The following is a 16,813-nucleotide window of genomic DNA, read 5'->3' as shown; positions in this document are numbered from 1 at the left end:
TTGCCTCTTTAGATCTATAGCTAGTTGCCAATTCCCAGAGTTCAGCAGTTTTTATTTTGTGTACCTCTGTTGCCCGGAGGTGGATCACCACTGCCCTGCTTTCTAATCCTAGGACAGAGGGTAGACATGCAAAACTACACCCCTCCTTCAAATTCACAGGGTTTCCCTATCTCTGCCCCTTTAACAGACTTTGATTCAGGGTCCTTAGAACTGCAGTGCATCACCATTCATTCTAAATCAGACTTCCAGCCCAGTTGTCTACTTGGGTTGGCAGTTTTCTAATGGATTGAAGTGAAAGGGAAGATAAGGTCCGGGTTGCGGAGGAGTTCTGGGAAATTAAACTCACTGGCTGCTTCCAAAAAGCAAAACAAAACAGAACAAAAAACCTTAACCATCAGCAGCAGAGGAGAGGGATGACTGCTCTGTTTTTAGGCTTAAAGGGACCTTGCATTTTTAAGCTAGGGACCGGAAAGTGGAGAGGTCCCAACTTTTGCAAGGCTGGTGGTTTATTTTGTTTTCATGTCAGATATTATGATTATCAAACAAGTTACATTTAGTCTTTTAGATTCTGGAAGATCTTCCCAGATTCTCTCTGAGATTGTCAATTCTAGTTTTCCTAGTTGAAAGTCATCTTAATTGTTAAAGTCAGAATGAGTTTACGCTTTTTATTTTTTTTTATCTTCACAGGTATTTTCAAGTGACGCAGAGAAAGGCTGCATCAGGGTTTGCTGCCCAAATGCCACCTAAAAAAATAATTCAAAATCAGATATTTACTGAGCACCTCCTTCGGCTTGTATAGATGTCTGCATTACAGGGATCATACATTATGTACATACACACATATGCACACTCTCACACATGTACAATATTATTTCCCCCATTTTCATGTGAACTTGGAACAGGTACAGTTTCTTTTCTTCTTGGTGTGCCCTCAGCTTGGCATAGGCCTGCACATAGTAGGTGACCCATCAGCATTTTCTGAATGGATGAATGTCTAACAAGGGTGAGAGAACGAGGGGAGAGAAAAGAACTGGGAGAGTGTGATGCTGCTGAAGCAGAAGGAGAACAGGGAGTGGCCAGTCATTCTCTGAGAAGGCCTTTTTTTAATTACCTAGATAAAATGCTAAATGCAATCTATCACTGGTTAGACAATGATATAAAAAAAATCGTGAACATTCACACGCCATGCTCTCCTCCCTCTAGAGCACTGCACATACTATGATTCCCTTGGTCCCAGACCCCGTTCCCTATTTCACACAGTGTCAATGTCACCTCCTATTTGAAGCCTCCTATCTGAGTGCTGAGACCATGTTAGGTTATCATCTACCACACGTCTAAGGAGCGCTGGGCAGTGAGTGGCACCTGGAGTTTGACCCTGTATCCCCATTGCTTGTTTATATATTCTGCCTGCCTCTCTTCCCCGACCCCACCAAAACACTAATGCTCCTGAAAGCTGGAGTTGTGTCCAGTTACTTATATCCCCCACCAACTATAACAGGGCCTGTATTTGTTAAAATAATTAGTTAATTCATCGATGAACAAAGGCACTCATAATTATAATAAAATGGAAACTTCTTATCTTCATTTACCCGGACATTATGACTGGTTTTAGCTACTGATCATAGGGATAGTACGAGTCAGTACAATCTAATTCATTTAGAATTAGCAAATTGTTCACATGTATATTTTTTCTAAGCCAACAGATGACCTCTTATTATCTCCATGTTGACTATCAATTGTCAATAAGTACATATTAAGCACTTAGTATGTGCTCAGAGAAATATTTCAGGAGCCCAAAGAAAAAATCACATGTGGTTCTTGCCCTACTGGGATTTTCTTGACATTCTAGATGATACGTATTTTTTTAACTTAACATTTTATCAAGCACCTCCCTCCCTTGAAATATGCTCCATGAATGTAAGGATTATACTTCAGCAGTACTTGCTACAAAGTAAGCACCAAATACACATTTTGTGAATGAATGTTGGAAAAAGTAGTCACATTGTAGGTTCTGGCAAAAGCGTAACATGATAAATAGATTCAGGGTGATTATTTTGATGTTATCCAAAATTGGACTGAGGGAAAGAGATTTGAACATAGATGCAAAAATCCTCAACAAAATACTAGCAAACCAAATCCAACAATACACTGAAAGGACCATACACCATGATCAAGTGGGATTTATCCCAGAGATGCAAGGAGTTTTTCAATATCCACAAATCAGTCAGTGCGATACACCACATCAACAAAATGAAGAATAAAAACCATATGAGCATCTCAATAGATGCAAAAAAATCTTTCATCAAAATTCAATACCAATTTAGGATAAAAACTCTCCAGAAAATGGGCATAGAAGGAACCTATCTCAACATAATAAGGCCATATATGACAAACTCACAGCTAACATCATACTCAACAGTGAAAAGCTGAAAGCATTTCCTCTAAGATCAGGAAAAAGATAAGGATGTGCACTCTCGCCACTTTTATTCAACATAGTTTTGGAAGTCCTAACAATGGTAATCAGAGAAGAAAAAGAAATAAAAGGAATCAACACTGAAAAAGAAGTAAAACAGTCACTGTCTGAAAATGACATGATACTATACATAGAAAATCCTAAAGAGGCTATGATAAAACTACTTAGAGCTCATCAGTGAATTTGGTAAAGTTGCAGGATACAAACTTAATATACACAAAAATCTGTTGTATTTTTATACACCAACAATGAAACATCAGAAAGAGAAATTAAGGAAACAATCCCATTTATCATCATATCAAAAACAATAAAATACTTAGGAATAAACCTACTTAAGGAGGCAAAAGACCTGTACTCTGAAAACTATAAGATGCTGATGAAAGAAATCAAAGATGACATAAACAGATAGAAAGATATACCATGTTCTTGGACTGGAAGAATCAGTATTGTCCAAATGACTATACTACCCAAGGCACTCTACATATTTAATGCAATCCCCATCAAATTACCAATGGCAGTTTTCAGAGAACTAGAACAAAAAAATTTTAAATGTGTATAGAAACATAAAAGACTCTGAATAGCCAAAATAATCTTGAGAAAGAAGAACAGAGCTGGAGGAATCAGGCTATACTACAAAGCTACAGTCACCAAAACAGTGTGGTACTGGCACAAAAACAGAAATATAGATCAATGGAACAGGATAGAAAGCCCAGAAATAAACTCACACACCTGTGGTCAATTAATCTATGAGAAAGAAGGCAAGAATATACAATGGAGAGAAGACAGTCTCTTCAATAAGTGGTGCTGGGGAATCTGGACAGTTACATGTAAAAGAATGAAATTAGAACACTCCCTAACACCATACACAAAAATAAACTCAAAATGTATTAAAGACCTAAATGTAATGCCAGACACTGTAAAACTCTTAGTGGAAAACTTAGGCAGAACACCCTTTGACATAAATCACGGCAATATCTTTCTGGATCCACCTCCTAGAGTAGTGAAAATAAAAACAAAAATAAATAAATGGGACCTAATTAAACTTAAAAGCTTTTGCACAGCAAAGGAAGCCATAAACAAAACAAAAAGACAACCTATGGAATGGGAGAAAGTACTTGCAAACAAAGCAACCTTCAATGGATTAATCACCAAAATATACAAACAGCTCATGCAGCTCAATATCAAAAAAACAAACAACACAATCAAAAAGTGGGCAGAACATCTAAATAGACATTTCTCCAAAGAAGACATACAGATGTGCAAAAAGCATGTGAAAAGATGCCAACATTGCTAATTATTAGAGAAATGCAAATTGAAACTGCAATGAGATATCACTGCATACCAGTCAGAATGGCCTTCATCAAAAAGTCTACAAACAATAAATGCTGGAGAGGGTGTGGAGAAAAGGGGACCCTCCTACACTTTTGGTGGGAATGTAAATTGATATAGCCACTATGGAGAACAGTACGGAGGTTCCTTAAAAAACTAAAAATAGAACTACCATATGATATATATGGTATATACCTAGAGAAAACCGTAATTAGAAAAGATACATGCACGCCAATGTTCACTGCAGCACTATTTACAATAGCCAGGACATGGAAGCAACCTAAACGCCCATCAACAGATGAATGGAGAAAGAAGATGTGTTATATATATACGATGGAATATTACTCAGCCATAAAAAGAATGAAATAACGCCATTTGCAGCAACATGGATGGACCTAGAGATTATCATACTATGTGAAGTAAGTTGAAAAGAGAAAGACAAATATCATACAATATCACTTATATGTGGAATCTACAAAAATGATACAAATGAAGTTATTTACAAAACAAACAGACTCACAGACTTGGAAGACAAGCTTATGGTTACCAAAGGGGAAAGGTACGGGGGAGGCAAGATAGGAGGTTGGGATTAACACATACACACTACTATATATAAAATAATCAGCAAGGACCTACTGTACAGCACAGGGAACTCTACTCAATATTCTGTAATAACCTAAATGGGAAAAGAATCTGAAAAAGAATAGATATATGTATATGTATAACTGAATCACTTTGTTGTATACCTGAAACTAACACAGCATTGTAAATCAACTATACTCCAATATAAAATAAAAATTTTAAAAAAAGAGATTTGGGGGAAATTTTTTTTTTTTTTTTTTTTTTTTTTTGCGTTACGCAAGCTTCTCACTGTTGTGGCCTCTCCCATTGCGAAGCACAGGCTCCGGACGCGCAGGCTCAGCGGCCATGGCTCACGGGCCCAGTCGCTCCGCGGCATGTGGGATCCTCCCGGACCGGGCCACGAACCCGTGTCCCCTGCATCGGCAGGCGGATTCTCAACCACTGCGCCACCAGGGAAGCCCTGGGGAAAATTTTTAGCCCAGAATTTCCTTCCTTCTATCTTATCTAGGTCATCTTCTCCTTCCAGTGTTGTGAGGTAAATTCATCAAATGACAGCTATTCAAAGGTAAGGCTAACCCAAGGGCAGTTATTAAGGGAAATCACTGCTAAGAAACATCAGGTGATGTATAAGGTATGTTTATAAAACAACAGAACTTTTAAAAAGATAAATATACCAGCATTTTTAATACCATTGGGCATATGTCCCCGTGCAAGAAGTCTCCTTCGGTGATTACATACTTATTCATACTTATTCTAATGAGACAGACAGTCTTAAAAGCACTCCATTGTTTCCTTTGGCATTCTAGTCTGTGTTCGGGCTACCTTTATTGGAATCCTAATGACGGTAATTCTTAAGTTTCTGGATGTCAGCGTTGGTTTTAACACAGACAAAAGCCACTAGGAAGCCATGGCACCTGCCATGCTGGATGATGAAGCGGGTACAGCAGGTATTGGCAAGGAAAGGACCCCAAAGGAAGGACTCCAGATCCAAGCCCTGGACTTCAGAGCTGCAATCATTTTAAGATACAACCCTGCTTTGTTTGGGGGTCATTTTATGAACTGGTCATGCTTCTTCACTTCTTTAACATTTTAAGTGTCTCCTATATTTGGCTTTAGATATTTGTCTCTAATTAAGACATGGATTTTTGTACTCATACAAAATGTGTGCTTCCCCTAACCTCTGTTTGTACCCAGAAAGCCAGTTGCCTGAAAGTATGGCTTTCTAGCTATAGCCTGTGGCCACGTGGCCCTCTCCAGACATTCCTCTTCTGCTTCCATGGGCCAAACAGGAGGCCGAGACCATTATTTGTTGTGTGGGCCGCACTTCATGGACTCCAGACAGACATCACTTTCGCTATGTCCAATTTCTTTTCTTTCCACCATGACTCCCTTTTATTAGCACAAGTTGCTTATGTCAAGTAGGTAATGAAAATAAAGATTGGGTCTTTCTGTTGGCCTCATAAAAATATTTAAAATATTCTCAATAGAATTAATCACAAAGCCAAAGCCTGTTAAGTTTTGAAGTTCCTCAAGCCAGCAGGCCTGCTCCACTGTCACGCACTGCATAAACCTTGCACTGCTCATGGCCTCCATTCTAAACCCCCGCCTTGATGCACCTCACCCTCTGCTCTCCACTTCTTGACATGTGAGTTCTGAATTCATGGCCTCTTTTCTTGTTTGTGGCCTCTCCTGGCCTCTTGGAACTGTAGCTTAGCTCTTTTTCCCTAGCTTTCACATGCTTCATCCATCCTCAAACACAATTCTCTGTGTCTAAGCTATTCTTAGGCAACCGGTTTCACCTGGCCATCAGGATGTTACCTCTTAGCTTAGGTGATTGTGAGCTCTTCCACCAAGGTCATCCTGGCCCCTCCGGCCCCAAATATCTGCACTAGAAGTGACTCTGAAGGTCACTAAGAGCTGAATTTCACCACCAACGTAAGTTATTAATTTTATTTTACTTCTACCAAAGTTTATCTGAAACCCTAATAATGTTGGCATGCATTCTGAGCAGCCCTGACTCAGGGCCTAGGCAGACGGGTGGCTGCGGTAAGCTAGACCATAGGTCGTAACATTTACCACTTACTCACCCGGCAGCCTGGAGATGGAGATGGAGAACATGACTCTTCAAACTGATGTAAATACAAAGATTACATAGGCAGGGGCTCGCGACCTCCAGCCGCTCCGTGGGACAAAGAGGCAGCAGTAGCTACATGTAAGAAATCCTGCTTCGAACGCTCTCAAGGGTGGCTCAGAAACAATGAGAACTTCCAGCAGATCATCCTGAGGAGCGGCAAGAGCCTTCCCAACAGCAATGCATCTGCAAGAAGCCAGTGGGCTGTTGGCCGGCTTTGTTTATTTTTCCTCTTTTGCCTTCTCCTCACTTTGCTTCTTTCAAACTCTGTAGCCCTTTGGCCCGCCTTCACCTTCGTGCAAGGACTGACTGTTACTTACCATGCCCTTTAGTGTCAGATCTGCTAAGGGAGACCGGTTGCCATGGAAATCTGGCCAAACATGTAAATCAACAGTGAGGAAACCCACGGGCTGAGTCTTCTTAATCAGATCCAGGTGACTGTTCAAATATGCATATATACTCTGGCATCTGGAAGAGAAGTGGATTTTGTTTTTAAAAGGGGGTGGGTGGGTAGGGTCAGGGAGCAAATTGCTCTGTAGAAAGAAATCATTTGTACTCCCATATCAAATCCAGAAAGTAAGCAGGGTCCCAAAAGCTTCAGCACAAAAACCACCCCAACCCATAGAAATCAGCAAATCACACTCTCAAATCACGCTGTACTCTCGTCAAGGATTGGAGCCCTGTCCTGGTGGAAGGTGGAAAGGTTTGGACTCAGAAGACCAGATCCAAGAATGGCTTTACTCCATTGTAGGTGTGTAACCACTACTGTGAGGAAGTTATTCAAACTTTCTGAACCACTCTCTTTGCATCTGTAAAAACAACCATCATAATCCCTGCCCAACTGACCTCATAGGGTTTTGTGAAGATCAAAGGAGACTAGGTAGATGAAGATACAGGATTTTGCAAAATGTACACTACTGGACATATGTCAAGGATTTTTAAAAATCAGTATTCTTAATTATAATAATAATATGATGGTGAATGGAGATGGTTCCCCGACTCAGGATAGGAGTTTGCTAAGGGCAGTGATATGATGGAGTGAATGCAGTTAGGATCAGGAGTTAGAAGGCTTGGTTTCCAACCTAAACCTACCAAATGACATTGCACTAGTTCCTTCTCTCTTTAAGCCTTCGTTTCTTCACATGTAGAATGAGGGAGCCAGATGACCTTTCTCATTCTCTCAGTCTATTTACCTGAGAGGGAGACAGAGATGATGGGCTTGGGAGTCAAGGCAGTCCTGCATTCAGATGCTGGTTCTACCTGTCCTAGCTGGGTAAAATGGGCCAGTGACTTAACCTCTCTGAGCTTCAGTTTTCCCATGCATATAATGGGTATAAAATACCTCACTGGGTGAAATCTCACTGCATGACACAAAAGTTCGTTACCCTTCCCCTCTTTAAAGGTGCTTCCTTCTCTTGAACTGACAATTCTAGAAGAAAGTGGGTTGGCATCCCATGCCACTTCCCACTGGTGTCCTTGGAACCACAGCCTTAAACATGGCTTGAATAATGGTAGGAAAAAAGTATAGGAGATCAATGACCAAGGGAGGTTGATATCTAAGATACATAAGATAATATTTATTATTTACATTTAAAATGTTTTAGGAGTGCAGCTCAGCGATTTCTAGTTCTAGTTTTGTGACACTGTGAGTGTCCCTCCGGATCCCATGAAATTCCTAAAAGTTTTCTAAACTAAGTGTAAAGAAAGAAACAAACGAGTAGTGGTTTTCAAACACCTATTAAATAAAAACTTTATGTGGAACTCCAAGATAGAAAATATAGAAAAACAAAACTGTTCTATGTGAGTGCGTGTGTGTGTGTAAGTGTGAGAATGTGTGTGTGCACACGTGTGTAAGTGTGAGAAGTGTGCTGGGCGGAGGCAAGGGCAGTCCAGCCTACCAGGCACTCTCCTTGCTTCTTGCCCTGACTCCTCATTCCCGTCTGTAAAAATCTTCGGCCCTACATCATATTAGAAGATGAAGATCTTCTTGGGAAAAGGCTCACTGACCAGAGTAACATCAACTGCTGCTCCTTGCTCCTCTGGCCTTCAAACATAGCCCAGTGAGCCAAGTACCGCTAACACCCCTTTACAGAGGGGATGAGTAAGGCGTGTAGACATGTGACGGAGTCCAAAGTTAAACCCTCTCTGTGATTCTGTATCCCCAGCCAGGAATTATTTGTCAAAGCCCTACATTCAAACTCTGTTTTAGAATGATTCTATGATAGTGTTAAGAAAGGATCCTCTGAGGTCTCCATGGAAGGTAGGGCCAGAACCACATATGTGGGGAGAATACGATCACACCCTGGTTTTCTATCTCCCAGCTCTCTCTGCTCCTGGTCCAACACAGTCACATGGCCAACGATGGCCACAAGAACATCCTTCCCAGCCAGAAGTCAAGAGTCTGCACTAATTCTGGCAACACTGAACTTCAGAAGAGCATCACTGCACTTAGAGTAAAGGGATTAAAAAAAAGAAGAAGCACATGTCTATAAATCTTTTGTCTCTCAAGGAATCTCAGAGCAGGGCATTTGGTTTCAGACATCTGGGTCAATAAGAACCTGTCGGCCTAATTACTATTGATTTGTCATTGTCTCATTTACTGTGGGTCTTTGCAAACAGTGAGATTCATTTAGCCTCTACATATACGGTCACTCGTGCACTAATGAGATCCCTGGGGGACGGGGCATATGCTTACCCCTTTGACTCCTAACCTCCTCGCAGCTGTATGTTTATTCTTTGAATGCAGCCATTCTTCTGCACGTTTTTTCAATTATCCCTTACCATGTGCGCTATCTGAGTATATCATTCAAAATGAAATGCACTTGGAAAACATTAAAATAACAAATGCACATCATTATTCACATAATTTTAACCTTGCATGGTGCCTTTTTTGGTTTTGACTTTGTTTCAGTTTGTATGTTTTATCAATTCTTTCTCAAATGGCGGTCTGCCCTCTTCCAGCTCGGGAATCACATATTAACTGTTCCTAGTGATAGGTCTCCCTCTTTTTCATGAACTCCAGACTCATTTATCCTCTCTTAGAGAGAGAAATCCTTGCTTTCCTAGTCCTGTTGTGTATGAAGAAGAAAATACAGTTTCAAGAATCACAAAGCGACTTCACTGTATACCAGGTGGCTGACCAGGTACACTAAACCTCTCCAAGCTAGTTTACTTTTTTGCTATCAGGGTTAATACTTTTACCTTATAGGCTGCTATGAAGATTAAATATGGAGTCCTGAGTACTATAAAATGATAGCTGATCAATAAATAGTTCCTTCTTGTTTTCCATCACAGGAAATGCACTTCTAGAGTCAGGGAAGATTTTTTTCAGACTTCATGGCTCACAATCTTCAATGCATACCGCACCCCTGGAATCTCTACTTTCCTTCTCCATAAACCATTTAATTCTTTGGCTTCACAGGATGCCCCAAAGTATGGTGACCGTACTTTCAAACCCCAAATCAGAACACATGGTCTAACAGAAGAATTTGTGCCTTTTCTAGGAGTAAGAGAAAGTCTTGGAAAAGAAGCTTCCACACTACCTCCAGTTCCTCCTTGACCCACTGCAATAGGTATTCTGCCTGCCCCATTCTGCTGAGACTGGCTCCACCATGAGGAGAAATCCCCGCTTTGTTGCTGTCTCCAATGGACCATTATTCGCCTTTATGTTACCTGAACTGTCTTTTGCATTTTGTACCACTTGGCCACTTCTTACTAATTTGTTTTCCTCCCCTTGTTTCCAGGCGACAATACTCTTTTGGTTTTCTAGCTGGTTCTCTTCCTCTCTTTGTCCCTTAAGTATATGAAGACTCCCAGAGACCTGTCCTTGGCCCCCTTCTCATTCTTTCTATACCCTTGGATGATCCCATCTTCCTTTCAGGGCTCCAGTTAACTAGCTATTGCTGCAGACTTCCAAATATATGCCCTTATCTCCTGCTTATTTCTCTATGATGAGTTCCATGTCAAATATCCAAGCACTCATCAAATGCTTCCTCCTGGATGCCCAAACGGACCTCAATTAAAAAACGTCTACTATGACACACATCATCTTTTCTGATATACTCACTCTTCTTTCTATGCTCCTTGGTTTGACCAAAGGCAAACTCATTTAAGTGGCTGCTCAAGCAACCATTTTGGGGGCAGAGTCAGAGTGGGTATCATTTTCGATTCCTCTCCTTCCCTCAGTTTCCAAATTTAATTTTGGACCAGGTTCTGTCAATTTATTATTTTAAATATTCCTCTAACCAGCACGCTTTTCTCCCTCATAACTGCTACTACTTTATGCAGGCCCTCTTCAAATGTCTGGATTAGAGGACTGGCCCTCTAACTTATCTCCTGCCTTGAAATTGTGCCCCCTCCAACTAGGTTTTCTGCACTCCTTCCTGGGTGGTTCGTCTAAAATGCAACTCTGATGATGACTCCATACCTAGCTAAAACCTTCAGTGATTCCTCCCCACTGTCCTCAAGATAAAGTATAAGCTTCCTTGTTTGGCATAATGTTCTTCATTATCTAGCTCTCCCTGCATTGTACCACGTTACAGACATGCCTTCCACTCTGCATCCCTCCTCACCACTGTACACATCATGCTCTCGTGACACTAAACTACTTCTAATTTTTCAAAATATGCAGGTCTTAACCTCTGAATGTTTGCCTATCCTTCGCCCTCTTGCCTAGAATTCTCTTCCTTATCTTCTTTACCTGCCTACGGCTATCACTGTTCTAGACTCATCTTTTTATTTTTAATTGAATATAGTTGATTTACAATGTTGCGTTAGTTCCCGATATACAGCAAAGTGATTCAGATATATATATATATATACACACACAGTAGGACCTTATCGTTTATCTATTTATATCTAGTAGTTTGTATCTGCTAATCCCGAACTCCTTATTTATCCCTCCGACCCCCCTTTCCCCTTTAGTAACCTCTCCCCTTTGGTAACCTTTAGTGTTCTTCCCTTCTGCTCTTCACATGGTTAACTCATTTATATCCTTCAGATCTTAACTGTGCTTCCATCAGCTAGGGCTTCCCTGACCACCTCATCTAAATGGGGTTTCCCTGATATTCTATCATCGTACTCTGTTAGTTTCTTTCATATCATGTTTGGTCGCCATAGACTTATTTATGGGTTCATTTACTTGTTAACTGCCTATGGCCTTCTCTGGACTTTAAGCTTCATGAAGGCAGACCATTACCAGTATACATTCAGAATCTAGCAGAGAACTTGGCACACAGAACCACCCAAGAGTAGCCATCAAATGAATGAATGGCCCTTCCTCCACTGTATGATAATTGCCTCTTAATTTTATCTGTATCCATTGCTGGAATCTGAATTCCTTTTGGGAAAGAGTCACATCTTATGCATCCCACCAGGTGCTCAACACGGTTACTGAAGTGTAGAATATATGAATATTGATCCCGCATGGACTGTTAGAGGTTATTTTTACCTCTCCCTCTCATTGTAGTACAGCTGCCAAAAGAGTAGATCTCTGGAGGCATATGGACACAACCTTCCAGGCGTGCTGGTATACCCCACAGAAGGGGGCAGAGAAAAGGAATAAGCATCTTGTGACACCCCACCCTGCACTTCCACCCATGTGCCAGGCACTATGCTGGGCTACAGTGAATCTGCCGAGAGGCAGAAAATGAAGAACTGATTTCCTAAGTCAGCACAGCCCTCAGTCTTCTTGAGAGGACCCCAGTGCCCTGAACACTTTCTTATCCTTGCCTGTAAAACAGAAGCCAAAGAAAGGCATTGTAATACCCAGCTTACGTCTATTTAGAAAAACATTTCTCATCCAAGAGACATCAAGAATTTACCGTTTATCCTGGCACACCCTAGGGGATGAAAGGTGTTAATATCATCACCCTGGGTCTATGATTGTCCTAGCTCAGGGGAGCCTAAGTCAATACTTGTGGATAGACTGATGGCCCCAGTTGTCAGACTGAGGGACCAAGGTTGAAGAAGACAGAAAGGCCAAGGGAACAATCTGAGAACACAAGAGTAGAATGCACAGTGGAAACAATGTTTAGAAGTGGAGTCCCTATAATACTCATTTCCTCAACTAGAATTAAGTTAGATTATATATATATATATATATATATATATATATATATATATATATATATATATATATATATATATATATATAAAACTATCACTAAGCACAGTGCCAGGCACACTGAAAATTCTTAAAAAATGTTCTTGGTCTTTCTTTCTCCTTTTCTTGCTCTGGGGCGGGGGCATTTATACAGATTTTAATGGGAAGGTTTAGATATATTCTGAGATTTGGCATATGGGGGACCAGTACATTTTTAAAGTGATCCTCAGTGGGATTATAGAAATCACAGAAGCAAAAGAGGTTTGAAGAATAAATCATATCAAGAAAAGTTGATTGTTCTGAAAGGAATAACAAAACACTCCAGGGAAAGTGGGAAAAAAGAAAGACAGATTGAGAGAGAGGATGGGAATTAGCAGAACCTTGCACCCCCGAGAGACCGGAAATTCACAGAATCACAATGAGAAATGACCACTGCTTGCAGTGACCGCTGAAAAAGGAGCTCAGAACAGGCTGGGCTTCTCTGTCTCCAGTCCTCCTCCAGTAGACCATAAACTTGCTGAGGTCAGGAGTCATGTCTTCCACTGACCCTCCGTCCCCACCAATGGTCTGGTTTATTCTCCACAGAGCAGCCAAAGTAATCCTTTTAAAAGGTAAATCTGACTGTGTCTTCCATCTGCTCAAAAACAAAAATCTTGAAAAAAGTGCAGTGGTCTTATAGCTTTTTACAATGACCCACATGGTTTGACCCTTGGCTAACTTTTACCTCTCATCTGTCCCCCATTCCCTCACACTTTGGTCAGTCACAGTGCCCTTTACAATGTCCACTGAGCTTGCCAAGCTGGCTGCTGCTTCCCGGCCTTGGGACTTGCTGTTCCTCTGGGCTAAAGGGATCTCCTCCATATAACCATGGCTTGATCTCTCTCTTTATTCAGTTCAGAGTCCTGTTTGAGTGCCACCTCATCAAGGACGGCTTCTTCACCTGAAATAGTTCCCATCCGTCACTCCAACACCTCTTGTCGTTCTATGTCTCCTTACTCATCTCTATTTTTCTTTAGAATGCTTACCAATTCCTGGAGTATGTGCTCTCTCTCTCTCTCTCTCTCTCTACATACATACAAACATAAACATACACGCACGCACATATAGGTATATGTGTGTGTATGTGCGTGAGCACAATTTCCATGAAAACAGGGATTTTTTTTTCTTTGTTCACCGTTATACCATAAGTGCTCATAAGACACTCATCAGACAGTCAGAGGACCTGGATTTTAACCTTGGCTCTGCTGTCAACCTTGAATCCTGCACTTGTGGATTATGCCAACATCTTCCCACCGAACTGTGCCATCACCATAACCTCATTCTGAACCACTGGTAAAGATTCTTTAAGAAAAGTAAGACAATAATGGGCAGTTTAGAGGAAAAGAGCTGAAGTTGTAATCAATGGAAGGTGATCTCTGGCTACGGAGTAACATCTCTGGATGTTTGGCCCTACATAGAAAGAGACGCCGGTTGCCATTTACATGCATGGGTACATCTAGTTATTGTTTACTTAATTCATAAGCTCACAGAAGGCTTCTCTTCAGGTTGAAGCCTAGAAGGATTACAGTAAATCAAGAGTATAAAATACTCAATCTGTTTATCAACACTTGTTTCTATGGTTTCAAATAGGATTTGCTGATGCTAAGCTCTGAGATAGGGGTGACCTGCATTGCTGTTTGCAGACAGCACTAAGTCGCACCGTAAGAGGCATACAGTTTTTGAATCCAAGGGATTTGTTGTCCCTTCCAAATAACTAACTTCACTTAATAACAGCTATTACTATTTCTAAGATCTGAAGCATAGTGAGTGCTAGTCTTGATATAGTTTATTTATAGATCTGATAAGATAGAGACACATTTTCCTTTGCAAGACAATAAAAAGAAATTGGAAGGGAAGAGAACCAATATTGAATGCCTACTAAGTATATACAAACTGGAGATAAAAGTTTGAGAGTCATCAAAATACAGCAGGAAATGAAGCCAAGAATGTAGATGGGATCATGGAAAAGACCACAAAGAGAGAAGAGGTCCAAGAATGTAGCTGTGATGAACTTTGTTGTTAGTGACAGAGAAAAGGATCATAGGCCTGAAAAGGAGATTAATAAATTGTCAGAGATACAGAAGTAAAACTAGGTGAGGGTGACATTCTGGCAAGCCAAGAAAAGAGAGTGTGGGAAGGAGAAGGAGTGATCACTGGTGCCACATGGAGCTGAGAGCTCAAGGAAGGGGACTGGAAGACATCCTGTGGTCGCCGAGGACCTGAACAGTAAACGTTTCAGGGGCCGATGGTGACAGAATCAAACTGGAGTGGGCAAGGGAGGAGTGAGGAAACTGACCAAGAGTACAGGCAATGCTTTGGAGCAACTTAGCTCTAAAGAGAGGGAAAAATACAGAGAGGTAGCTGGAAAGCGGGATGAAGTCAGCTGGCATGTGAAGAGACGTGGGATGTAAATCCAGTCTGACTCTAAGATTGAATTCTATAAATTACTGCTTCTGGACCACACTGTGCTGCTGTTTCTCTGGGTTTACATGCTAATCCATAAATCCTCCCTTTCTTCCTATTTTCAATCAAAACTACTCACATGAGGTTCAGCTACAGAAGAAAGTTCTGGACATTTTGAGTATTTCATTGCAAAGTCTAACCTATCCCTTAGATTTGCGTTGATGTCTAAGATCTTCAGAGACTGGCATTTCCATGGTCTACTTTCATCCTCATAACACCTGGAAAATGAATTAAGCAGGGTGAGATCATTGTAATTTTATAGGTGAGGAAACTGAGTCACCAAGACATTGATGGCAGAATTGGTACCAGAAGCCAAGACTTCAGTCCAGTGTTCTTGCTACTCCATGAGAAGGCAGGCAGGTGATGACATCTGCTGCTTAACCCTAGAACAATCCCCTCCAAAATGTCCGCCTCTTTTATAATCATTAGTAATAGTAGTAGAAGTAGTAGCAGTGGTTGTTGTCATTGTCATCGTACAGTTTACGAAGGCTTTCCAAATACATTGCTTCTGTAAACTCAAAATAAATTCTCAGAGCTATCCATGGCTGGTTCTCTCATGTCTACTATCCCATGTTCTGATAAGGAAACTAAGGTTCAAACAGCTACGTATGTGGGAGCTGAGATTTGAATCTAGATCTCTAAACTCTACATCTGTGCTCCTTCCTTTGGGTTAGAGGTTTTAAAATGCTGGATCCCCTCACGAATTTGATAAAAGCTATGGCCCCTCTTCCCAGAAATGTACGCGTAAGTATATAATCAACAAAACTCTGCACACAATTAAGGGGTTCCCTGGTGATCTGAGGTTAGGCATTCCTCTTCTAGGTTATGTGGTCTCTAAGCCAACTAAAGTGCTAGTTATTGGCTAAGTGGTATGATCCCTCTAGATGGTAATGACATTATAACTAGAGACTCGTAGAAGAGAAAGCTTATGAAACTTTTCTCAAACTCCTTGGTGGGATCAATCCTCCTCTGCACCCTGATGACACAGAGTTTATGTTCTAGTCAGTATGCACTTCATTCTGCTCTGTGCAGGTGTGCCTCCCCATAAGAACAGACGTCCCTTGGTGGAATGGAAATGTCTAATACGAGTAACTACAAATTTTATCACTACCACTACCATTTACTGAATATTTATTATAGCTCAGCAATTGTTGCTATATCCCAGACACTATTTGAATTCATTTAATTTTCTCAACAACCTTATGAGGTGTTTACTTTTATTATTTTTCTGTACAGTGAAGTACTAAGGCACAGTGAGGTTAAGTACATTGCCCAGGGTAACAAGCTACTAAAGGGTGCAGCTGAGACAGGCAATTTGGCTCCAGGATCTAGGATAGTAACCTCCACCTTTGACTATCTCCCTTTTGCCAGGTACTAGCTACATGAATGGGGTTTCTCTGAAAATACTATAAAATACCTTACGTTTGTTAAAAAGCCCAACTACTAAGCATTATTATCATGAAATTCATTCAATAATTATTCTTCAAACTTCTTATTTCAAAATAATTTTAGATTTACAGAAAAATTGCAAAAATAGTATACAGACTTCCCCTATACCCACCATCTAAGAAATTAACATAAATACAGTATTATTACTAATCTCCATACTTATCTGAATGCTGACAGTTTTCCCCACTAATGTGCTTTTTTCTGGCCAAGATCTAACCCATGATCATACATTGTTTCTAGATGT

The 16,813-nt window shown here is 40.7% G+C and overlaps 1 protein-coding gene across 1 annotated transcript in view; it reads right to left on the bottom strand.

Annotated features, from left to right (window-relative positions):
- Window positions 1-16,813, bottom strand: part of LOC132419996 (FGGY carbohydrate kinase domain-containing protein) — a 135,640-nt gene that overhangs the window by 102,479 nt on the left and 16,348 nt on the right. The window contains exon 3 of the mRNA XM_060003970.2: window positions 6,836-6,983. Coding sequence (XP_059859953.2) covers window positions 6,836-6,983 — 148 coding nt within the window. The remainder of the gene's footprint in view (window positions 1-6,835; window positions 6,984-16,813) is intronic.

This window comes from Delphinus delphis, chromosome 1 (assembly GCF_949987515.2).
Source record: "Delphinus delphis chromosome 1, mDelDel1.2, whole genome shotgun sequence".
Classification (NCBI taxonomy): domain Eukaryota; kingdom Metazoa; phylum Chordata; class Mammalia; order Artiodactyla; family Delphinidae; genus Delphinus; species Delphinus delphis.
The sequence above is the reverse complement of the archived record's forward strand: the minus strand, read 5'-3'. Positions and strand labels throughout refer to the sequence as shown.